Source organism: Juglans microcarpa x Juglans regia, chromosome 6D (genome assembly GCF_004785595.1).
Source record: "Juglans microcarpa x Juglans regia isolate MS1-56 chromosome 6D, Jm3101_v1.0, whole genome shotgun sequence".
Classification (NCBI taxonomy): Eukaryota; Viridiplantae; Streptophyta; class Magnoliopsida; order Fagales; family Juglandaceae; genus Juglans; species Juglans microcarpa x Juglans regia.
Genome location: NC_054604.1, coordinates 34,401,826 through 34,426,075, shown reverse-complemented (window position 1 = coordinate 34,426,075; position 24,250 = coordinate 34,401,826). Strand labels below are relative to the sequence as shown.

Sequence of the window (24,250 nt, the reverse complement as noted above, 5' to 3'; positions counted from 1 at the left end):
CAAATCAAATTTTCAAATCTCAAAATAATAATAATATTAAAAAATAATATTTTAACAATATTTTATTCAATTCATCTAAAACCATCTCATATCATATTATTATCAAACCAGCTATATCTCTCATCTATTTCTTTTTACAATAAATGAGATGATACATTGATCTTAAAAACATATCTTTAAATTTTTATCATCTAACTTACAAAATTTTAAATGAGATAGACAAATATATATAAGAGATCCATTTGAAAAAAGTAGATAAATCTGAAATTTACATAAAAAAAAATATTTGTATGGTTCCCATTTTGTTTAAATGAGTTTGTGAGACTCGCACACCTTACGATTATGTCTAACATTACTCTATATATAATGTGAGTTTTACACCATTACCCGATACTAAAATTTGAATAATAATTTGAGAGATTCTTGATCCCCTTCATCCCTTTCCTAAACAATAATAACATTAGATAATTTTAACATTTCAAAACTATCTAATTACTCAATAGGATTTGGATAATGACTCCAATAAATCATATCCACATTCTCAAATAGTAAGCAATGAACTAGATAACAATCGAAGTTATTAAAGCTCAATAAAACAACCATAATCTTTTTAAAATTGATCACTTCCAATCTCATCAAATAAATATATTTTTATACCATCGCTTTCTCATCCTCCTCAAATGATCACACATTTTGTTATAATACTAATTTATTCTTGAAACTAATATTCTTTTTCTTGTTTTTAAAAGAGAAAATGAATTAAATAATAATTTAAAGATAAAATGATAATTTAATAATATTAGGCAATTTTTAAAAATATATATTTTTGAGAAAGTAGAACGAATTTAAACGCCATTCCATTGGCCATAGGGTAAGGTGGAATCCTCTCGAGTTATCCATGGCAGACAGGATTTCGTTACGAATTATATTAATTTATTATTCATGCACATGCTGAGCAAAATAATTAAATATATTCCTTAGCAGGCAAGCTTGCCACGTAATCACCATCATCCTCTTTCGCTTTTTCAAGTAAACGGTATTACTATCTTCATCTACCTAACTCCTCTGCTCTTCATTGTGCTGCGCAGGACTACACATGGAGAGCAAACCGGTTAGCAAAACCGACGGCTCTGATTTCCCCCCAGACCTTTCTTACCAATCTGGGTTTGGGAACCACTTGGCGTCGGAGGCTATCCCCGGAGCTCTGCCTGAGGGTCAAAACAGCCCGCTCATCTGCCCCTACGCCCTCTATGCCGAGCAGATATCTGGCACCTCCTTCACCTCCCCTCGCAAGCTCAACCTGCGCAGGTCCATATTTAGCGGCTTTCTTCCCTTTGTTTGAATATTAATCACTCAAGATTAAATTTTACGGAGGACTTGTAAAAAAACTCTAACAAAAATCTGGTGTCAAATAATTATTGCGGATTACTACGTGATTCCTTAACTATTCGATGTTGAAAGCAGTGTTCTCGGTCAAAATCATTGCCACTCGTGCCTTTTCGCATTTACTCTGTCCATGTTCTTTTGGACTCATTCTTCCATGAAATCAGCCGTTTGCATTGGTGCATTTATGTACAGCCTTGCATTATTTCTTGAGGTTATAGTGTTACAAAAATTTTCTCGATCAGTTTCTTTTTTTAGTGTTTGTAGCTCTATCTTCTATGATTCAGGTTGTGCTATGTATCTTTCATAGTTCTGCTTTTAATATGTAATTTTTTTTTTTCTTTTTCCCTTTGACAGTTGGCTATATCGTATCAAACCGTCGGTTACCCACGAGCCATTTAAACCTCGCATACCAGGTCATGGGAAGCTCGTGAGTGAATTTAACCAGTCCAACAGTTCTCTCACGCCGACTCAACTACGATGGAAGCCTGCAGGTCTTCCCCATTCACCAACAGATTTTATTGATGGGCTATACACTGTATGCGGGGCTGGCAGCTCATTCCTACGGCATGGATTTGCTATTCACATGTAATCGGTATTCTATAGCCGGTATATTAGTTGCAATTCAATTCACAGTTTCAGAATTTTGAGTTGTTTGATATGTTATCTACAATTGATTCTCTTCTATTTTCTGATAGTCGAATGAGAATTAGGAGAAATCTAGCATTATTGACACTTCTCCAGTTGGCATTAATCCACCCATTAATGTTCTGAAAACCGCTAAATTTACCTACACATGGTAAAGAGCACCAAGCTTAAACTAAAGTCCAAGTTTTGAAACTGAATTAAGAATTTTTTTCGTTTTGTAAAAAGAAAAAGAAATAAAAGAGAAAAGGATCTAGTATTTACTTTGAGCTCTGTTTTATTTCCGGGAAACCATAATTGTCGAATGACCATAAATTTTACTTCGGGTTTCCATGTGCCGAAGCTTTCTTTGATTTTAATTTGGTTTTTTTATTTTTATTTTTATTTTCCAGCTATCAAACAGCTGTATTTTGATGGATTTAATGTAAAGGACCTGTACAGTTTAGTTGTGATGTTACACCTAAAGCTTGAATCGGTCTCACAGAGTCACAAGCTAAACAAAGTGAGATACTTCTTAGGTGCCACTAGTCTGTTTACTAGTATTGACTGAACTGTTGCAGACCAAAAGCATTTCCTTTTTAATGCGTTTTGCTTGTATGCCTGGTGGCAAGAAATGCTTACATGCAGTTCGTCTATGCGTTTTTAAGATTCTCCAGAAGAATATTGTTGGAAGAGATAACTGGATTCTGAAACTGAACTGTCTTTCATTCCCTTATGACCAGATTCGATGCAATTATTGTTGAAACTTTGCAGTTTATATATTCACCTTGATAACGAGGGAATTCGATCTGTAGGTACTCAGCCAACAAAACAATGGATAGCTGCGCCTTTTGCAATGCTGATGGTGACTTCTTAATAGTTCCACAAGAAGGAAGTAAGTGATTGTCACTATCTTGATAGCTGCGCTTCCATTCTTGATGTCATTTTTCATTAAAGGAATTGTTTCTTTGGCTTATGACTATGGGATTTTTCTTTGTTTGGATATATATTCTCCATTACCCTGTTAGAAGGCCATCTTTCACTAAAGACTAGGGAGGAATGAAATTTATAGACGACCTTCTGTGAAACACAATTCCCTTAATTAAGGAGCTGCATGGCAAGTTATTGATTTTTGGATGAGGATGAGTGATGAGCTTTTTGTTTGTTTTTTTACATGAATCACGTAACCATCACGCCTTCTTGCCTTAGAATTGAATACACCATGCTGACTGTGTAGGGCTATGGATCACTACTGAATGTGGGAGATTGCAAGTTTCCCCTGGTGAAATTGCTGTTTTACCTCAAGGATTTCGTTTTGCTGTTAATCTACCTGATGGCCCATCACGTGGTTATGTTGCTGAGGTTTTTGGTAACCATTTTCAACTTCCTGATCTTGGACTCATAGGTACTCAATCTCCTGTTTAGCTGTGGCCTTTGTGTGGAAATCTTTGTAACTCTGATTATATACAGATTATATTACATAAATTACTTTTTTGAACATTTTCATTATGTGGAGGTCTTATTTTGATTACATGTAGGTGCTAATGGTCTTGCTGCTCCAAGGGATTTTCTTGTTCCTGTGGCCTGGTTTGAAGACAGTTCCTGTCCAGGCTATACCATTGTACAAAAGTTTGGCGGTGAACTGTTTACTGCAAGACAGGATTTCTCTCCATTCAATGTAGTTGCTTGGCATGGTAACTATTTTCCATACAAGGTGGGTGTTACTGCTAAAGAATTAATCCTTTCTGCACATAGGAAACAACGAGAACCTACAGCTTTTCTTTACTGTGTTTAGCTGTTGATAAGACATAGACTGAAAAATCACTTCCTAGTATGATTATGTGTGGACCTGATTTGAAGTAAAATGCTATTTACTTGCAGTACGATCTAGGTAAGTTCTGCCCTTACAATACCGTTTTAATTGATCATGGTGATCCATCGATAAACACAGGTATTCTTTATGGGGAAACCTTGATTTCTTTTTTTTCTTTTTTTTTTCCCATCCAATTATATCATGTGTTTAATAATCTTGACAGTGCAGTATTTTGCAACTATAATGCAGTATTGACAGTGCCTACTGAAAAACCTGGTGTGGCGCTCCTCGATTTTGTCATTTTCCCTCCCCGATGGGTGGTTGCTGAGCATACATTCCGGCCTCCATATTTCCATCGCAATTGCATGAGTGAATTCATGGGCCTCATTCGCGGTGGCTATGAGGTAATAAATTTGACTTTTAACTGCTCATCTCTGCATATTCGTACGTGTTGGTATTGAGCTTTGAGTGAGATTAGCAAATGTAAAAGAAAAGAAAAACCTTCATATGAATGGAGAAAGAGACCAGCTGCCTAGATTACATGGAATTGTGTTCTTTTTCTTATTTTCTCTAGTTGGGTGTTTCCTATTGTAAACTTCCACTGTAATTTAGGTTGCACCTCTCTACACGCTGAATCAGATTGGCTTGCTTATGAAAAAAACGTAAAGCTTCTTTTCCAAATGCCATTGAAATTTAAAATGAATAGCATCATTATACTAGGGCTGTGAATGCATATAGATGTTCTTGAAAAACCACCAAATTTTAGGATCATGCTCATGTTGAGATATGCCAGGGTAATAGATGGGAAGATCGACATGTTTGAGTAAGTGGAAACATAAATTCAGCTTTGTTCTTTGGTATGGCAGATAATAACTATTTACGTAATTTTGTTCTCAGGCAAAAGCTGATGGTTTCATCCCAGGTGGTGCAAGCCTTCATAGCTGCATGAGTCCCCATGGCCCTGATACCAAGTCATATGAGGTATTCCTCTTTTAAAACCTCGAGTGAAGCTGACAGTGGAGGAATTCAAACTTTGTGGCTCAACTCTTGAGCCAGCAGGCCTCTTCAAGGGTCAAGGAAGTTCTAACCTCACATGATCCATCTCTTTGTTGCACAGGGAACCATTGCACGCGGAAATGAGGCAGGGCCGTATAGAATTGCTGATACCATGGCTTTTATGTTCGAATCCAGTCTCATCCCCCGCATCTGCCCATGGGCTCTCGACTCACCCTTCATGGATCCTGACTATTACCAGTGTTGGCTTGGACTGAGATCCCATTTTAAACCTGGATCGAGACACAAATCATGATAAAGCCATAAACATACGGAATGGACATGGTGACATTTAAATTGCACCCTTCCTTTCGTGGTCGATATTACACTATCAAGCTAAAGGCAAATATATATATATATATATATATATATATATATATTTCCATCCAGCATGTACATATATATATATATAATTAATATACAACGCAATTAAAATAATAATAATAATAATAATAATAGGAAGTGTGAGAGGATTGAGTGCATGTCTGTCTGTCTTATGGTGCTGCTTGTCGTGTCTTTGTATAATAAACTCATGATTGTGCAAACTATGTACATTTGCTGTTTATAAATACGACTGTCATAACATTTAATTATTAAATATTTGTTTTCTTAAGCTATTTATACTCTATTTGGATCCGCAAAAGTTAGGGAATTCAAGGACTTTCCTAAGTTTTTTTTCTTCGTAATTCCAAGATGGGAACATGATCATAATTAAGGTACATCATACATACATATATTATATATGTATGTATGCATGCATGCATGCATGCATTTGATCGATCTGTACCCACTCAATAGATAAAACTTTACAAAAGAAAACGACATCGTATAATTACTTGGGCCCCCCCGGGCATCAAAATTGTGAGAAAGCCGGCTGATATCTGCACCATTTTTATCAGTACGAACGAAAAAAGTTCATCCCAATCGAGACTCGCAACTTTGAGGATTAAAAGTTGGTCGAAGACCCATCATAACCCACGAACACAATTTGGCCTACTCCACGTGAGGTTTGGATTCCACTTGCAAACACACGACTATTGACTAGTGTTGTTTACCACGTTTAGATACCTAACCTGCACATTCTTGTGACCTAATTCACTAGTACTACTACTGATCTCCAAGCTGTTAAAAGCATCATGTTATATCTTGTTGATAATTAATTTTGAGTTGGAAAGTATGGAATATTATATTATTATTCACGCTTCTAATTGGTGTAGATTCAGTACAAAAATTCCCAAAAATATATATACAGCATGCGCGTACAAATATTTCCTGTATTTTTAGAATTAATGAATGCTACCAAAAGTTGAGATAATTATTAGTGTTGACTTGCAATATAATTTTAAGGCTAGCTATCTAGCTAGCTGCATCATGTATTTTAATAATTCCCAAAAATCATCCAAGTACTCGAATTCATCTACTGAGTGCAGATATATATATAAATATCATGCAAAAATAAAATTGCATTGGCAGAACAAAATAGGAGGAACCATATATATATATATATATATCAACAACAGATCATGCATGGGCGGATCATAATTGCTGACGAAACTCAGTAGCCGTCCAAGTTCAATTTTAATTGAAGACTCAATCTACTTTCTTCCTTTGCTCTTTTTTTTTTTCTTAATTTATTTTCTATTTATAGGATTGGACTCATAATAATTTCTATTTGATACCAGCAATTATATATAACTTAAAACCAGATGAATTAAGTAATTATAAGTTAAGTATATTTATGAAATGGGGTCGCTTAAGTGGCCAAAACCTCAATAAGCGAAAGACACAACAAGTCTTTTATAAAGTAGATCTAACATATCATATGAAATCATGTCAATTTATGAGTTTACTTTTGTACGTGAGATTTCAACTTTGTGACCGTATCAATTATATATATATATTGTGCTTAATATATATTTTTTCATATAATAAGAGAAAAAGAACAAAAGAGGAAAATTAGATCAGATGTGGGAATTTTCAATCTGAATATAATGTTGATGATGATATAGTTAAGCTAACATCCGGCAGGGGTGAGCTAGCTAGGGAACCAGATATGCATGCGAAACTTGATTATTATGTGCCCTGCATTTGGGGTCCTAAAAACATGAACCACTGAGGGCATGCATGCTGGCATCGAAAGTACTGCAAGAAACTGTGAGAAACTAAGATAATATACGATCAAAAAAGCTATATATATATATATATATATATTTAGTCAGAAAAAAGAAGAAGAGAGAAAGACATCTCTATCTAAGTCTAGTTGGTGCAAATGGAGGGGACTGTGCAAAATGTGGTCACCACCCACCATCGCTTCTTTATTAATGTGTTTGCGCGTCCTCTTTCTGGACCTTTTATTATTTACTGATTGAAATAATTAAAAAAAAAAAAAACAACAACAACAACACACACAAAGAGTACACATGTAGTAGGGTACTGGGTTCTGCTTTGCTGCTTCCACGTGCAATAATGCTTCTTTTGTGTTCAGTTCACAACAGTCCTAAATTTGCCCCTCCCTTCCCTCTCCTGTAACTTCAGAGTTTTTGTTTTTGGGATCGAAAAAATATTGTTATATATTGTGATAAGAATAAGGGTATATGTCGTATATGAGATACCATATTATTTATAAATAAGAAGTTTTTGATATTTATAAAATTTTAATGAGGCTCCAATTATATCATTGACTAGTCTTTTTCAAATATAAGTCATGTGATTTGAAACTTTTATTGAGGCAGTACATATATTGTATATATATATATATATATAGTAGGAATATATATATTTGGGTTATTAATTGGTGATCTGTGAGCTAGCTACCGATGGCATGCACATGCAACACATTTAAGTAGCATTTATTTGTGACGATCAAATAATTAATCATCAGCATATATTAGTATATATCCATAAATTATATGTTTTTTAAGATAAAAGGTGCTTTTATTGGTTGGGTGGTGGCCGGTTATAAATAATTACAAATCGGAACATGCATGGAATTAGTTGCATGAAGATCATCACCACTCATGTTAAAACTTATGACATTTTTTTTTTTTTTTTTTGGCATTGACCAATTTCAAATTTGATTTAGGTTGAGTTTCGATGTTGAGTTGAGTTCTTTATTAATAGTAATAACTTGAATATAGTAGAGGGAGTTATGTGGGACCCATCTAAACTGAGTTTAAAGTGTGTTTGGATGTTAAGATGAATTTAATATTTTTTTATGAAAAATTAAAAAAGGTTGTGAGTCTCATATGTAAGAAGATTTTGAGTTGGAATGAGTTTAATAATTTGAGAATTGGATATTTAAATATTAGACTCAACTTAAATTTAGACTGAACTCAACTAAGTTCAGAAACCAATCGTAGCCTTAATATATTCAGAAAATAATAACAAAGATATAGACAAGCTGTTGATCATTGTATATTAAACAAGGGAGGTACATAACATGCATTCTAACCTTTTCCACTAATCATTATCGGTGTCTTCCAAGTACTTTCATTAATAAATTCCGACACGAGATGATGGATCGAAGTTATCAAGAAACATGCATATATACAGAGAGAGAGAGAGAATAGGGTCACAAACCCTCCCATGTGAGCGACAAAGCAAAGGCTAGACCTTACAAAGAGCTGATCACATGGGAGGATTCTTACAAACCCAACCTTTGTTTTGTTTTCACAGCTCATCGATATCCTCCCTAAATCCTGCTACATCTTGATCCCACTATATTCCACTATCCAATATATTTATATTTTATCCTCCCTAAAGGATTTTCTCCCATATATGTATTCTTTTAATATATATACGCTTGCACAGAGAATTGACCTTTAGATCATCATCATCTTTAGACCAATCCAACTCATGATCATGACACAATTGATCCCTTTCTAATTTCCTTCCTTGAAGAAAACGAGCACATTAATCCATAACCTTATAAGCACTAAAATAATGGGTACCCACCAATTCCCAAAATCTAAATCCTGATTATCATCAGACATCATCAATCAGATCGTTTGATAATTTGCACTATATATTCTTTGGTAACAAGAAAAGCGGGCCATGATCATGAGGAACATCTTTGATCACTTGTACACAACCAACATCAATGTGAGATACGCATATAATATGGAGGGAAATCTTACATGTATACCAATATATATATATATATATGTTCTTGGTGATGAGATCAATTAATATATATAGAATTAAGGTGATGGATGCCAAGCAGAGGTGTCACATCGGCACGTGGTGGCTAATTCCGCCATCTATTAAACTTATTCTGACGACTTCCCTGTCGAACCCTTTTGAGTCCCCCCCCAAGCCCTCTAATTCCTTTCACCCCCTCATTGCCACCCCCACCCCCCCCTACCAGCTGTTGCTAGCTGTCTCTAATCCCTCCCATGTGACCCCTCCGAAGGCCTATGGTCCTTAGAAAAGTCACCACAATTCATGATAAAAGAGATCAGAGATGTGTATCAGCAACAAATGCTGCTTGCTTTGATTTGTCAATGAACATGTTGTCGTTGTTGCCCATGCTATGTTCTGGTTCTCAACACCTTCAATGTCTCCAAGTGTTCTCCGGATTCCAAGATTTCGATAAAGGTTATGGTTTTGTGTTTTGCTGGGGTTAGCTTGTTGCTCTAATTAAGTCAATTTCCCCTATCATATATAGCACACTTTTTTCGCTGTCTGTTTTTGTTGTTTTGGTTCGTCTTGAATCTCTATCTCTCTCCCTCTCAAAATAATTGCACATATACTTCGCTATCTGTTTTATTACTTTGTTTGGTGTTTATACTTTATATGGCACAATTACCGCCCAAGATACCAACCATGGCTCAAAATTGGCATTCTTCTTCTCACCAAAGAATGCCCATTTCCACCGCAAATTTCGTTCCCACCAGCAATATTAATACTTCCACTTCCATGGCCACCGCCACCGCCACCGCCCAACAACAACAACCCTCTTGGGTGGATGAGTTCCTTGACTTCTCATCCTCCCGGCGCGGTGCCCACCGCCGCTCCATGAGCGACTCCATAGCCTTCCTCGAGGCGCCATTCATCGAGGAATGCCGGAATATCAATCCTACCAACGGCACCTCGCTGATGCATGGCGCCAGCGGCTTCGACCGCTTGGACGACGAGCAGCTCATGTCAATGTTCTCCGACGACATCTCCGTCCCGCTGCCGCCCACTGTATCTTCCTCCAACGCCTCCACGCCGTCCGACCACAACAGCATTGACGAAGAGAATAAGGCAATAATGCCGCTGGACCAACAACTCAAAAGTGAACCGGGCGAGGTAGAAAGCTCATGCAAACCCGAGCAACAAGCGCCACGAACCTCCGCCATCCCCACCGGAGACTCCGTCTTCGATCCTAAGAGGGTCAAAAGGTAACCATATCTATAATTAACCTACGCATTAGAAAACACAGAAACGTTCTTCATTATTATTAGTTAACATAACTGCATGAGGTACTGATCATATCGGATCTGTAAAAGAAGATTGAAAACTGAATTATTTCATGGGCGGGTGCATGCTAGAATCTTGGCAAATCGGCAATCAGCGCAGAGGTCAAGAGTGAGGAAACTACAGTATATTTCGGAGCTTGAACGGAGCGTGACAACATTACAGGTACTCATGAATAATTTACTTGCCATTGATAAAAATTTATTTCTTTATTTTTCCTAATTTAATACCTGATCTTCTAGTAAAAAATGAATATTTATTTGTAATGCAAACTACTACTGAAGACGGAAGTATCAGCATTGTCACCAAGGGTTGCATTCTTGGACCACCAAAGGTTGATACTTAATGTTGATAATAGCGCTCTCAAGCAACGGATTGCTGCTTTGGCTCAAGATAAGATTTTCAAAGATGGTAATTAATTAGCGCTTCAATTCATTATCTTCTTCTTCTTCTTCTTTTTTAACACATGCGAGAAATAGTTTCGTTCACAATCCTGCATGACACAAGAGATTCATGCTTAATTTTAGGGTGAGTAAATTAATTAAGATCCGCGTGCTTAATTTATCTTGAAATTACCAGATAATTAATTATATATGTTACTTATAATAACCATTTAGAAATTAATTAAAGAAAATATGGGGTAATGAAATTTAATGAGCTGTAATATGAGTAACGAGCTAGCTATTGGAACTGATGATCATATTATTATGGTTGTATCATGTCACGTACTGCTTGCGGGTCTCCAATATTTAGATTATGTGCAGGAATCCGTTTAAGTCTACATACCTACCGGAAATATTACCCTTAAATATGCATCACTACTACTACTTCCTCGGTCACTTTGCGTGTTAATGTTTGTTGAGAAGGGAGGGGCATTATCTGGGTTTCAAACTTCTGGAAAGAAGAGATCTATATCTTGGTGCTTTTCATGATGATCTCATGGCCGCTTTTCTTTTGTTCTTGTTATGGTATAATATTATCAGCTCATCAAGAGGCATTAAAGAAGGAAATAGAGAGATTAAGGCAAATCTATCACCAACAGAACCTAAAGAAGATGAGCAGCCCAGGCAATCAAAATGCAGCAGGAGCAGCATCACAAGCACAGCAGCCCCCAAGTTCTGATACCTTGGGATGTACGGCCAATTAGGAGCAGCTCGCTTCTGATCATCAGGGTGAGAGGCTGGGGGTCGGGTGGGTGCATGCATTCTGCTCACCACGTGATGTGTTCCCACTTGTTGGCTGACATGGGGCCCCTCCAACCAAGCTTTTTTTTTGGGTGGGATTTTAGAGGCCAGACTGGTGTTGACACGTTGACTGCTTAGATTGGGTGGTGAAAACAACTTGTTTTTCTTTTCCAATTTATTTGGGGATTTGGGGGTACTTGGAGACTGGAGTTGGGTTATTTATTTATTTATTTGTTTATTGTTGTTTTCGTGATTACAATTTTCTTTTCTCATCTCTAACTTTTTAGTTGTTTATTTTGGTGGTGGGGGGAGGGAGGAGGAGGGTGGCAAATGATGGTGTGTTTTTGTTTGGTGGGGTTGCATTGGGATACAATAAAGATGTCAGGGCTGAGGGGCTGTTAATGCCTGATTGTTGTATCTTTTTCTGTGCTTTTCTATCCCTTTGGCCTAATAATGTGCTATGACTTTTGTTTATTTATTTTAGTTTTTTTTTTCCTGTAAGAATGTAAATATATTGACTTTTGAGAAAGATTTTGGGATTAAGCTAAAGAATCCCAATGGATCCGTTTCGTTGCTTCCAGCTGTCTCTGTAACAGGTCTTTTTTGAAGCCCAAATCATACCCAACTTCTCTCTTTCAGATCATTTTCGTTGCATGTTCTGTTTTTTTATGTGCCTTTGGTCCATATCAAGATTATTAAATGTACATATGAACCTAATTACAAAGAGCAAGCAATAAAAGAACTACTAACAAAACTAAATTTTCTGGTGTTGCCTGAGGCCCTGAAGTGCTAGTTGCTTCCTCCAGACTCCTTACCTACAGTTCTATATAGCAGCTGCAAAACAACAGTATTTAAGCCTGCAATAGGACTGAACTAGTCTTGCTGTGCAAATGGCGCTAGTGTTTCTACTTCTGTAAATGGGAAGCCTTGGGAAGATTTATAGCAAAATTCTTTCTCCCATACCATTGCCTTAAAAAATTTTACACCTGGGTCCTAGAATTATATGTGTTTGAGAAATTTCCAGATCTTTCAGTGATGCTGACTCTTCGAGGGAATGACTTCCTCAGATGCCACCAATGTCTCATTACAGCCAACACGAGTGTCCAGATGGTTCTATGTCCAAACAATTTGTGAGCAACAACATAGACCACAAGAGCAGCTGTCGATGTACCTGCCGTTAAAAGGAATAGAACCCAAAAGCTACTAGGGCTAAGACTTGAAATGTCATCAATCATTTCCATGTCCACACATCTCTGGGATATAATCATGCTGGTCTCTAAATCAAGTAATTTACCACTCTCAAATACGTTCAGTAGTGCTTTATTTACCTCAGGAAGCAGTGGAGAACCCTTTGGAAATACCTGAGGCACCATCAATGAAAAATCTGATCATTAATCTAAATAACTCACAGTTAAGTTAAGCTGCATTGATTTGTAGGAAAGGAAAAAGAGACTTGAAGACGTACATATCCGAATCCTCCAACTTTAAAAGTCGGCCCAGCTGTTGTAAACTCCTTGCAATATTTTGCCAGAAATAATTTGGCATAAGGAACTTCAAGAAAGGCAGCTGCAATTTCCTGGCTTCTAAGTGCCTGAGCATATTCTTCAGGAGAGTCATAACTCTTAATGTTTCGGTGGCGGATTTCTAAGGCCTCCTCCAAATAACTTGCCACAAAAGATCCCCTGCAGTTTCCAACCACTGCATTGGCTTTCCGCAGCGACTCAACGTCCCTTACTGTGGGTTCAAGCCGCTGCAATGTGAGTATTGTGGTGAGGTTAGCAGTGAAAGTTTGAGTGAGGACAAGTGCCACAAACAGCCACACCAACATTGCCATCCGCGACAGATTGCTGTGCAGTTTTCCCCCTGTGCTCAATCAGATGAAATGAAGTGATATTAGCCATATACTCAAAGTTTTTCAGATTGATTTCAGATAGGTATAAGCTTTAGCATCTAAGGTAAAATGATATTAAGATAAAGAAAGTTTCCCTGTTACCATGTAAGGAGAAGAGAGTAGTGAAGGCTAAAGAAAGCAAGGTGCCCATTTGATTCAATCCGGAACCTTTGAATTCAGGGCAATGCTTTCGCTCTATCAACCAGATGACAAAGCCATTGTAGACAGTTATGGCTCCTATTAGGACCCACATGGCTTTTGTGAAGGGCTTCATGAATAGCCATGCTCTATCACTGCTGCTTTGGGGGCGAGCGCGAACTATCATCACCAATCCTGATTCTGTGTAGGGTATTGTAAATTCTGCATGTTGATATCGCTTGGACACTATGGCTATATCACCAATTACTGCATCAAATTTCTACTCCCATGGAAGAATAAAAAAAATCATCACAACTCTAAAATTAAAACTAAAAGTTGAAATGGCAGAATAATGGATTTAAGATGTTCTCAATCATTTCTTGAATTAGAAAGAGTAGAAAATTCCTCACCTTTAAATGAACCTGCTTCACTATGTTATCATATGTTCCATTATAGGAAGTGAAATTGTATGGCAAGTAGAATGGCAGCCTTTCAACGGTTGCTTTGAACAGATCGATTGCAAATCCATCAAAATGAGTAGTGTTTGTTGAGTTACAGCGGATTACATTCACATATTTTTTGAAACTCGATTTTGTGGGTACACCAATTATCAGTGGTTTGGCATCTGTTGGGGGAGTCCATCCTCTTGGAGTGATCAAAGGTCCACCAGGCCAAAACACCTGCCCCAAGCCTCTCATTGAAGGATTGTACTGACTTTTTTCATCAATGGTCACTGAGAAACCCAATCTATCTGACCAGAACCCAAGTTCATTATAACTCTTCCCAATCACATTGATGACCTGAAATCTATGTGCAGGAGCTACTCTCCTGTCAAGAAACCGAACCTTTCCACTCAAGCCGTTGAATTCACTTAGCATCATTTTATCTAATAATTGTTTGCCACCCTTGCTGCTTTCTCTCATTGCTAGGCACACTGTCCACACAGCATCATAGGCCTGCACTGCAAAAGTCCCAGGTTCATGATTGTCCTCCTCTGCTGGATTTTCCAAGCTATACTTTCTACGAAATCTATTATAGAAGTCTTGAAAATTGGGATTTTCTTGGGGGAAGTAGCTCTTGATTCCTAAAGTTCCTCGCATGGAAGAAATGGTGGAGGCATTGAGAGAATGGACAAGGCTTGTAAGGGGATCGGTTGTGATCCAGACATAATCTATCTCCATCATGTTCATTTCTTTAGCCCTCTCAAAAAGTTGCACAGCCAATGGCAAGGACAAATGAACCACAAAAACTCTGCATTGTTCACCTTTAAGCCTTTCAAGTTCTTTAGACAGTGAAGGAGAAGAAAATGATGAGAGGGCTAAAAGATTGCTTATTTCTGCTCCTACTTCTTGCAGGGCCTCAGAAAGATGAGGCATGACTCCACTGCGAAAAGAGTCGATGTCTTCATAAATTACAGTGATCTGATGCCATTCCCAGGACTGAACAATAGCAGCAATGGCTTTCATTTGTGCATTCTGGTTTGGGGAAGCTTGGAGCAGAAAGGGCCACCGCTTTAATGCCCAGAGTGGAGTCGAGTCAGCAATAGAAAGGACTGGGATTTTAGCTTGGTTACCAATCTCTGCAACAAGAGAAGCTCCTTCCCACGTCCCTGGTGAGATTATAGCTTGGACTTCTTGTTTATTGATAAGATCCCAAGCTGCAAATTACCACAATATTGTTATCAGAAAAATACTAGCACAATATCACCACTTCTTGTTTTGCAATAGCAACGTGAAATCCTCTAGCTTGATGCTAGAACTCTGAACAGTGATCATGTTCAGTTATATATGCAGCACTACCATGAAATCCGTTATGAAATGACAAATTAAATTTATGGAATTGTTTCCTTTTAAATGTAGTTGCACTACCAGAAGTGCCCACGTTATAAGTACATAGTAGGATCATTTAATTTATGATTTTGTTTTGTTTTCCATACCTATTTTTGCTTTCATTCTCATAGTTATTTCTGCCCTCTTCACTTTAAACTAGCTTGCTAATTATCTAAAGTCCCGGCCGGCTTTAGAATACCATTGATTTTATCTCTTTTGCACTGGTATTAAGCTACCAGATTTTACTATGCAAAACACTTTTTGTTACGACATTATCTTATCCGAAGTCTTCACCTAAGTATGGTAGCACGATGTCATGCAGGCCGGTAGTATACAGAAAGACAGGGCCACCCAACCTTGGGATGACTTGATCGTATAATAAAGGGCATGTACTTAATGTTTTCATACAAGTAATTAATGACGTTCATGTATGGGTTGCAGAAGATATATATTCTTATTTTGATTAAGTTTAGCAAAAAGACTCAAAATCATATACAAAATTTTTTTTTTTTTTTTTACACTAAAATTCTAGCTTACTTGATTGTGAAGATAAAGAGTGAAATATTGTTGGACAGTTCATCTCAGTAATCTTGGCAGTAATTGTGGAAAAGACACCATCATATGCATCGATCGTTAAACTAACTAGAGAGATCTTTCATCAAATGCGATGTCTACAAACCTGCAAGAGCTTCCTGAATAGGTTGTTCCCCTCGACAAATTTTCATGTGAAGATCGAAACTTTGATTTGTCCTGTCATTAAAATCCTTAATCGCCATTTCCATAGCCACTTTCTGTTCTTTCCCAGCTCGATTGCTGTCATCTACTATCGCCCCTATGCTGCCCCTGACGTGGTGGTCTGTCCCTACTGTGGTGGTCATTCCAACATGATCTGCTGTTGCCTCTTGTGCAAGTAAGAAAACAAAGGCCAAGAAAGTGAAGGAAAACATGTCGATTTGATTCAAAACTTACTTTATTTGCCAGAAATGGTGATCATTCTATTTATACGCATGTATGCATAGGCGTTTCTCAGGTTGAACTGGTCTCTTTCTAGTTAGTCTTTGGAATTGAATCCGAGAGATGCACCGGGAAGGTTCTCAAGGTTTGAACCCAATTTTGTAAATTAAACACCAGAACTGATCAAAGAATGTTTGAATTGCTACATCAACTAGCCACACAAAATTTGACACGTCAATATCATCCAAAGTAAGAGAAAAGGAATATGCTATATATCATGTGCTATATAATATTGTATCTATAGCTATATATGGGACCTTTTGATCATCACAGTGCAATAATATATAGGAAGAGTATTGATAATTTGATACACAGTACTGCAATAATATCTAAGAATAGTCTTATAAGTTGGGTTGGTTGAGTCTTTCGCAAAGAAAATAGGAATGTTGAACAGTACTAGCTAGCTAGGACCGGAGTCCTTGACAATTCACAACCATAACTATATATGACTCAAGCTGCTTTAATTGTGCAGATTTTACAAGAAGAAGATTGTCACATGCAGTCAGTCGGGCCTTGAAAAGGACTAGAACATTTGACTTTTGTAAATTTTGTCGAAATATCCGAGGTGGTAGGAGAGGCCACATATAATAATATATTATATATCCAGCATTGCATGCAGCTAGCTAGCTCGTACGTACATGAAGTTTTTTGTTTTAGGTGGAAGACTTTCATGTTAGTCATCAGGGGCTAACGGTTGACAGATTCAATAGAGTATAATAGACGTTATCAAGACCATCAATGTATAATAATACTGTACAAGTCTTGTACTTGTTTAGAACGCGGTGCATACAAATCGATATTGTTGATCAAGACCGTTAAGCTATTGAATGACGCGTAGACCTTGGACCATATATATTCCGCATGCATGCATGCATGACGTTGCTTGACTTGAAATATATTTAATAATGTTTGATATATATGCAGCTAGCTAGAATCTTGAATCTAAATTAATATTTTGAGTTAAATTTTTTTTTATTAGGTTTTGAAAAATAAGAGAAAAAAAAATTGAATAAAAATATTAAAAGTTAATTTTTTTTTTTTTTTTAAGTTTGAAAATTTTGTATTGATTTTTATATTTTGTTTTGAATTTTATAAAAGTTGAAAAGTTAAAATTTTAAAATTGAAAATTAAAGTGTTTTGTATTTAATATTTGTGAATTAAATTGTGAGAAGTTTTAAAAAATACATGTTTTCATCTTAGTATCCACTAATCTCATTATCCAAATGTACAGTTTTGTATGCATTTAAAACTCACATCAACTCATCTAATCTCATCATTATAATTTTTCTAAATTTTTACATAAAATATAATAACTAATTTAACTTTTATTTTACTATTCACAAATCATTTCTAAATCTAAACTACTCTTAATCATGATGATGTTTAATCATGATGATGTTCTGTATATTGATTTCGAAAAATTGCTTGTGTCTATCCAATTATGGCTGCCCGTTAGGAGCATTAGCAATTTAGCAAGTTTACCCTCTCTCTCTCTCTCTCTCTCTCTCTCTCTCTCTCTCTCTCTACTTCAAAATCAGGCCTTTTCTTCATTCTTTCTATTCCACTCTTTGTCTCTGTTTTTTCACTGCAAACCAACCAAAAGAAAGAAACATGAACTGTGTGAATCTGAGTACATGGGTCCAAACCTGTTCAATGTTAAGGCAAGCAGGCAGGTCAGATCCAGATCTAGACCCATCTTTCCAAACCTCCTTTGAAGAACATACCCATTTTGTTCATATCCCCATTACGCTGACGAAGATCCATTTCTGCTGGAATGAGCCTTTCCGTAGATCCTTTCTGCAACATGTGATTGCCTGAGGATGTTTTCCGTTGAAGGGCTGAAGGAGAAGAGAACTTCCCTCCCATACGTGAAGAGAACTTTGCCTCTAAAGAAGTTTTTCGAGCCTCTGGAGAAAGAAATGAGGAGTTTTAAACAAGAGAAACGATTTTGAACGGTCCGTCCACTACTAAGGCTTTAACAGCCTCTAATAAAAATCCGCTACTCCAGATCTTAAAATACAACCGGCTAAAGCTAATCCCATATAATCCCAGCTCTCTCACTTTCTCCCCTCTTTCTACCCTCTCTCTCTCTCTGCTATTTGACCACTGAGGGCTTTACCAGAACCAAAGACCTTATTGCAAATGTTGCAGACGCGAGGGGATTCTTTTGCAAGTGCAGAAGCTTGTTCTTCTACTCGTTCATGATCAAAAGAGTCAGCCTTGATGCAAGGGAAACATTTTGCAGCTGCAAAAGGGTGTTTGTGTTCATGTTCATAATCAAACAACTAGGTCCGACTCAGCCTTGGAAATATTCATCTTGATGCAAAGTTTGCCATTCCCGTTGGTATTCTCGCCCAAAACGATGGAAACTTTTGCATCCATTTAATCATGCTTTTGATTTTGTGAAGCTTAGGCCTTTCTGAAATTGGCAATAGAGATTGATGGGCTTTATCTCTCTACTAAGGAATTTGATATTTGCCCAACAGAGTGGTTATTGTAACATGCAGGCACCACTTCTAAATTCTAATCATTCCCAATTGTATGTGGTTTCTTCTTATTTTTCAACAAATCTTTGTCATCAAAGAGTTCGTTAATTTATAAAATAAAAATGCTTTCTAATGATTGCTGGGCTCAAATTATGAGTCTCTTTCACCTATTTTTCGTGGTAGTTGTGGGCTGTGAAGGGGAAAGAACCTGGCTCAAATGGTCCTAGGAGAGAGTGAGAGGGGAGAGGGGGGTGGTTCGAGGTTCTGGTCCTGGAAATGGGGTCTTTGTTTCCGTGTAAGAGCATAGACAATGAACTAGTCAAATATCAATATAAGTCTAAATTTTAGCTAGATATGAGAAAAATCTTCTACATTGAACTAGTCAATAGTTCAAACGTTAAGACTTGAGTTACAGTAAATCTTAAATTCTCTTCAAACATGACTAGCTACTATTTACAATAAAAAGTAATATTTTATTATTTCATCACTTCCCTCTCTCTTTCAATAGTAAAACATGCATGGCATGTACTAGTAAATTTTTTTATTTATTTTACTGATTCCGAATATTAATAGAGTAGATACATTATTTCTACAAAGTATGAATATTTAGAAAATATATAAATTGTATTTATAAAAAATAATTTTAAAAAAATAATATTATATTATTATTTTAACTTTAAAATAATTTATCTAATATAGACTCATTTAATTAAAAATTAATATTATAACTAAAAGATAAAATTCTAGCTAAATTTTAGACTAGAACAATGCTATGGAGAAGGGGGGTTCTCGAGGTTTCTGGAGAGGGAGGAGAGGGGAAAGGTTACTGAGGGTGAAGGCTTTTTGTTTCTTTATCCTATGGACACATGAGAGCTGATATGGAAGGCCTACTTCGCACTCAATCGTTGTAGGGTTGTTATTTGGAAGATAGCAAACCGACCAGCCATAAGTTATTCTCTTTAAATAAGGATAAAATTTGACAATCCAAACGCATGATGTGGAAGGTGTGAGGAGTGTGCAAAATAATGGAACTTCTAAATAGAATTTTTTTTTTAATTTAATTTTTTTCTCAATCAATCAATCATGTAAACTAAATTATTTAGATATTATTTATTTTTATAATTCATATCAATTTATCTCATCTAATCATTATAATTTTTTAAAATTTTTTACATAAAATAAAATAAAAAATTTAATTTTTTTAAATTTTAAAATAAAAATAATATTAAAAAATAGATTCTAATATCATTTTATTTAATTTTTAATTTTTAATTTTTATGTTAACACATCTCATTCTATTGAAAAAAAAAGATCTAATCTCGTATGAAGTCTAAAATTAAAAGTGCATTGTCTTTTGATATGATAATCAGTGTTTTAAATTTCGTACCGTACCAACAGGTACGGTCAAAATTTTTCGTTTCGGCCGTCCGACCGGTATAGATACTATATCTGTTCCGTACCGGTTAAAATACCGGCCGGTATCGGCCTGAATTTCGGCCTGTACCGGCCTATATTTCGGACGGTACCGGCCGATATTTCGGACTGTGTTTTTTTTTTTTTTTTTCATTTTTTCAAACCACAAGCTTATTTTTTAACCTCTAATTTAGACTAGACTATTTATAATTTATATATATATGTATTTATATATAATTTATTTATATATAGACTATTATTTTAGAATGTAATTTTTATATATATTTATATATATAATTTATTCATATATCGACTATTCCAAAACGTTATTCTGAAATATTATCTCGAAATAGTATCGATATTGAAATATTTCGTTTTAATACTTTGATCAATATGACGTTCGGTATGGTATTCAAAACATTGATGATAACTGCCGGCTGCCAAATCGTTTTCACGTAACTTTCACTCTATATATTTCTTTATTCCAATGAATAACAGAACTTAATGACTTTCATATATTAAGTGTGTCCCCACTTAAAAAATTGTTAGTCCCCCCAGCCCCCCTGGCCAGCTAGCTATCATGCTAACCACTTTTCAACGCACCAAACCAACCTCTACTTCATTTGATCTAGCTAGCTCGATGAGATGAGGCTGACATTTCGATGCCAATCAACCATCGAAGTCGACACCTCCAAACAAAGATGTGGACCATATTCTTCGCATGGCTGCAGGGCATGTTGAGGATCATTGACAGGACATCATGGTATATATGTAGGGATTTTATAGCTTTAAGAGATATGATTAGAATTCTAAGATTATTTATGAATAATACTGACAGTTTAAATATTTAATATATTTAATGTATGAAAAATTCACTCAAATATTAATAAATTGTTTCAAATTTCAAGAGATTTTATTATAAGTATATATACTTGCCGCACTACTCTTGAAAATAACTCTCGAAAAAAAAATTAAAAAGGGACCAACTTGGTTGTTAAGACTGTGGGATTGGATTTAAATTTTATATAGTTTCTATTCAAATTCTACGATCAGATTGAAAAGGAGATCAACATACAAAGTACATCATTAAATATTTTATTGAGCATTTAATGTATTAAAAACTCACTCAAATATTAATAAATTTTAAATCTCAAATCTCAAGAGATTTATAGTAAAGAACCATTATTTACTTTGCGTTTAAAATTAAAAAATATTGGAAAAAAAAAAAACCTTACTTTTAATAAAGGTGGGGACGTTACATAACGTTGCCGACTTGCCACCAACCAACAAATTAAAGCGCAAATCTTGAGATATACTACTTAATATTGGACCACTAATTAGGATATTAATTATAATAGTAACACTTTTAATTGGCCCACTTACTATAATAATTATATTAATGGTTAATTATTTGTTTATTTTACCATTGATTTGCATGATTATACAAGAATTAATTAACAAACGATTTACTTAATTTGTTGGTACTCTAGCTAGCTAGTACTTTTGGAATTTACTTAAGAGTGATGCTAGGTTGTCGCTAAGAAGTGATAGCTGGTCATGCCGTCTAGATAAAATTCATCTTTTTATTTATGTTTTTCATGTTTTGTTTACATTTTTAAAAATTTTAAAAAAATCAAAATACTAATAATCACTTTTTTAATAAGTAATTAAAAATATAAACGATCCAAATGAATAACAAAATGAGAAGACATACTAATATTATTCTTTTTTTAATGATACATCAAGAGATTCGTATTGGATTTTTCGAAATCCTATTCTTCGAAAGATTCCGTTAAAATCAAGACAATAATATAATTAAATAAGTAATATAATAATTTCTAACTACCTTTGTAATTCCAGTAAATTATTTCAATTTGTATTTAAGTATTTTGTATAATATTATTGGCGTAGCCATCAATTTGATCTATTTCCGTGCTCATTTTCTTATTTTATTAATTTAAATCAAATTTAATATAAAGTCCCGATCCAAATTTTGAGTTTTACTCGAGCTGAATCCCCTTCCCTTCTTTGAATTTTTGAATTTATTGTTATTTAAATCCAGTATTTATCACGTGTACTAATTGATGATCATCACTTTTTGCGCTGCATGTTGTTTAATTTGGTTAAAGAATCTTTAGACCATTGACGATTTTAGTTAATTTAATCATGCATTCGCCTCATGCTCACACTCTTCCTTGTCTTTTTGTGTGGATATTTCTTTCGTACGTGAAGATTTTCTTATTGTTTCTCCGAATTATTTTGGTATAAAAATTATATAATATTATTTGATCTTATTTTTAGACGTATTGAATTGAGTTGAGATGATAAAATATTATTAAAATATTATTTTTTAATATTATTATTATTTTGAGATTTAAAAAAATTGAATTATTTATTATATTCTATATTAAAATTTGAAAAAATTATAATAATGAGTTGAGATAAATTTAAAAAATAAACAAAACCTTATAGTAATGTTAATTTTATGTTGAATATTCAAATAAATAGTAAATTGAAAAAAATCTATCATATTATATATTATTTCTATTTTTTTAAGGTTTATTACTTCTTCAACTTTTTGTTTAAAAAAATAAAAGAGACATAGTTAAGTATCTTGAATTCAGGGATATTATGTCATGATTATTTTGAATTATTATTATTTTTTGTCTAGAAAAGTATGTAATATATAAACGATAAATAAAAGAATGTAATTAATTTAATAAAAAATAAAATAAAATAGATGGGACATATGATATAAACAGATGGATGACAAAGTCCTTTGAAAATAGAGGGCGGTCAAAGGGTATACGCTATTATTAGTTGAGCGGTGCTACTCCCATTGGAGCTTCCGCTGGCCTCCCGCTAGTGATTTTGGGATCAATGTTTTTTTTTTATTTTTTTCATGTATTTTTTAATACATTTAAATATATTTTAAAAAATAAGAAAATTTATAATATTATTAAAAAATATTTATTTAATTATTAAATAAAAAATAAAATAAAAAACTCATAGTGATAAAAATTAACAGTAAAAAAAATGATAAGATTATGTTTAGATATTGAAGTGAGTTGAGTTGAGATGATAAAATATTGTTAGAATATTATTTTTTAATATTATTATTATTTTGAGATTTAAAAAGTTGAATTATTTATTATATTTTATATTAAAATTTGAAAAAATTGTAATGATAAATTGAGATGAATTAAAAAAATTATATTAAAATTTTTAATTTTTTTAATTTAAAAAAATTAAAAAGAATATTATTAATATTTTATACAATTTTTAATTTTATTCATATCATTTTGTCAGGAAAACAAACAATCTAACCTTCAAAGTTGGGGGTAGGTACGTAGTTGCCTTATTTAGGAGGGACGAAGGAGTAGTGCCCAGTTGGATCTGTGGGTGGTTTGAACATGTTTTGACCCCCCGGAAAGTCCGGGGAGGGGGCATTGTCTGCACGTGAAGACTGTCAGCAGCTAATCTGTTCTTTCCCGTACAACCGGCTATGAAAACTGCAGTGCAATTAGCTGTTTTTTTTTATTATTTATTTTATTTTTTAGATTAAAATAAAAGGAGAGATCCACCGAAAAGAGTGGAGACCACCACCACTTCCCCTCTCATCGCATGGGACCACTCCAATTACTTCCTTTTATCTTTTTAGATATCGTTTATTTTCAGGAAACATCTTATCTCATTTCATCTCATCTCACTTCATCATTACAATTTTTTCAAATTTCTATACAAAATAAAATAAACAATTCAACTTTTTCAAATCTCAAAACAAAAATAATATTAAAAAATATATTATAACAATATTTTATTCAACTTTTTAACTTTAATCTCATCTCATCTCATCTCATCTAATCTAAAGCAAGTAAGAGCATCCATATTGACTTCTTCAAATAATATTTCATTTTTAAATTTAAATAACTTTATCAATAGTTGGTCCACATTAAATTAGC

At 34.7% G+C, this 24,250-nt stretch overlaps 3 protein-coding genes across 3 annotated transcripts; 2 read left to right on the top strand and 1 right to left on the bottom strand.

Annotated features, from left to right (window-relative positions):
- The first annotated feature begins 1,057 nt into the window (after positions 1-1,057).
- On the top strand, positions 1,058-5,471 carry LOC121235976 (homogentisate 1,2-dioxygenase-like). Its single transcript, XM_041132438.1, has 9 exons — positions 1,058-1,308; positions 1,741-1,971; positions 2,823-2,902; positions 3,245-3,412; positions 3,546-3,721; positions 3,889-3,958; positions 4,070-4,224; positions 4,718-4,801; positions 4,938-5,471. The coding sequence occupies exons 1-9, from the start codon at positions 1,097-1,099 to the stop codon at positions 5,127-5,129; spliced, it is 1,368 nt and encodes a 455-aa protein (XP_040988372.1). The 5' UTR covers positions 1,058-1,096; the 3' UTR covers positions 5,130-5,471.
- A 3,722-nt stretch (positions 5,472-9,193) lies between these two features.
- On the top strand, positions 9,194-12,097 carry LOC121235815 (basic leucine zipper 61-like). The gene is made up of 4 exons (XM_041132239.1): positions 9,194-10,257; positions 10,408-10,498; positions 10,618-10,744; positions 11,317-12,097. Exons 1-4 carry the CDS (start codon positions 9,668-9,670, stop codon positions 11,478-11,480), a joined length of 972 nt encoding a protein of 323 aa, XP_040988173.1. The 5' UTR covers positions 9,194-9,667; the 3' UTR covers positions 11,481-12,097.
- Positions 12,098-12,202: 105 nt separating this feature from the next.
- Positions 12,203-16,504, bottom strand: LOC121235814 (glutamate receptor 2.8-like). The gene is made up of 5 exons (XM_041132238.1): positions 16,055-16,504; positions 13,957-15,203; positions 13,511-13,826; positions 12,983-13,380; positions 12,203-12,878 (listed from the first exon to the last, which is right to left on the bottom strand). The coding sequence occupies exons 1-5, from the start codon at positions 16,320-16,322 to the stop codon at positions 12,498-12,500; spliced, it is 2,610 nt and encodes an 869-aa protein (XP_040988172.1). The 5' UTR covers positions 16,323-16,504; the 3' UTR covers positions 12,203-12,497.
- Positions 16,505-24,250: the final 7,746 nt, after the last annotated feature.

Excerpts from the sequence above, each read along its gene's own strand:
- LOC121235815 (XM_041132239.1), top strand. The coding sequence starts at position 9,668 with ATGGCACAATTACCGCCCAAGATACCAACCATGGCTCAAAATTGGCAT. Across the intron at positions 10,499-10,617 it reads GGAGCGTGACAACATTACAG|ACGGAAGTATCAGCATTGTC; the intron begins GTACTCATGAAT and ends CTACTACTGAAG. Across the intron at positions 10,745-11,316 it reads AGATAAGATTTTCAAAGATG|CTCATCAAGAGGCATTAAAG; the intron begins GTAATTAATTAG and ends TAATATTATCAG.
- LOC121235814 (XM_041132238.1), bottom strand. The coding sequence starts at position 16,322 with ATGTTTTCCTTCACTTTCTTGGCCTTTGTTTTCTTACTTGCACAAGAG. Across the intron at positions 13,827-13,956 it reads TGAAGCAGGTTCATTTAAAG|AAATTTGATGCAGTAATTGG; the intron begins GTGAGGAATTTT and ends CCATGGGAGTAG. Across the intron at positions 13,381-13,510 it reads TACTCTCTTCTCCTTACATG|GGGGAAAACTGCACAGCAAT; the intron begins GTAACAGGGAAA and ends GATTGAGCACAG.
- LOC121235976 (XM_041132438.1), top strand. The coding sequence starts at position 1,097 with ATGGAGAGCAAACCGGTTAGCAAAACCGACGGCTCTGATTTCCCCCCA. Across the intron at positions 3,722-3,888 it reads GTAACTATTTTCCATACAAG|TACGATCTAGGTAAGTTCTG; the intron begins GTGGGTGTTACT and ends ATTTACTTGCAG. Across the intron at positions 3,959-4,069 it reads TGATCCATCGATAAACACAG|TATTGACAGTGCCTACTGAA; the intron begins GTATTCTTTATG and ends ACTATAATGCAG.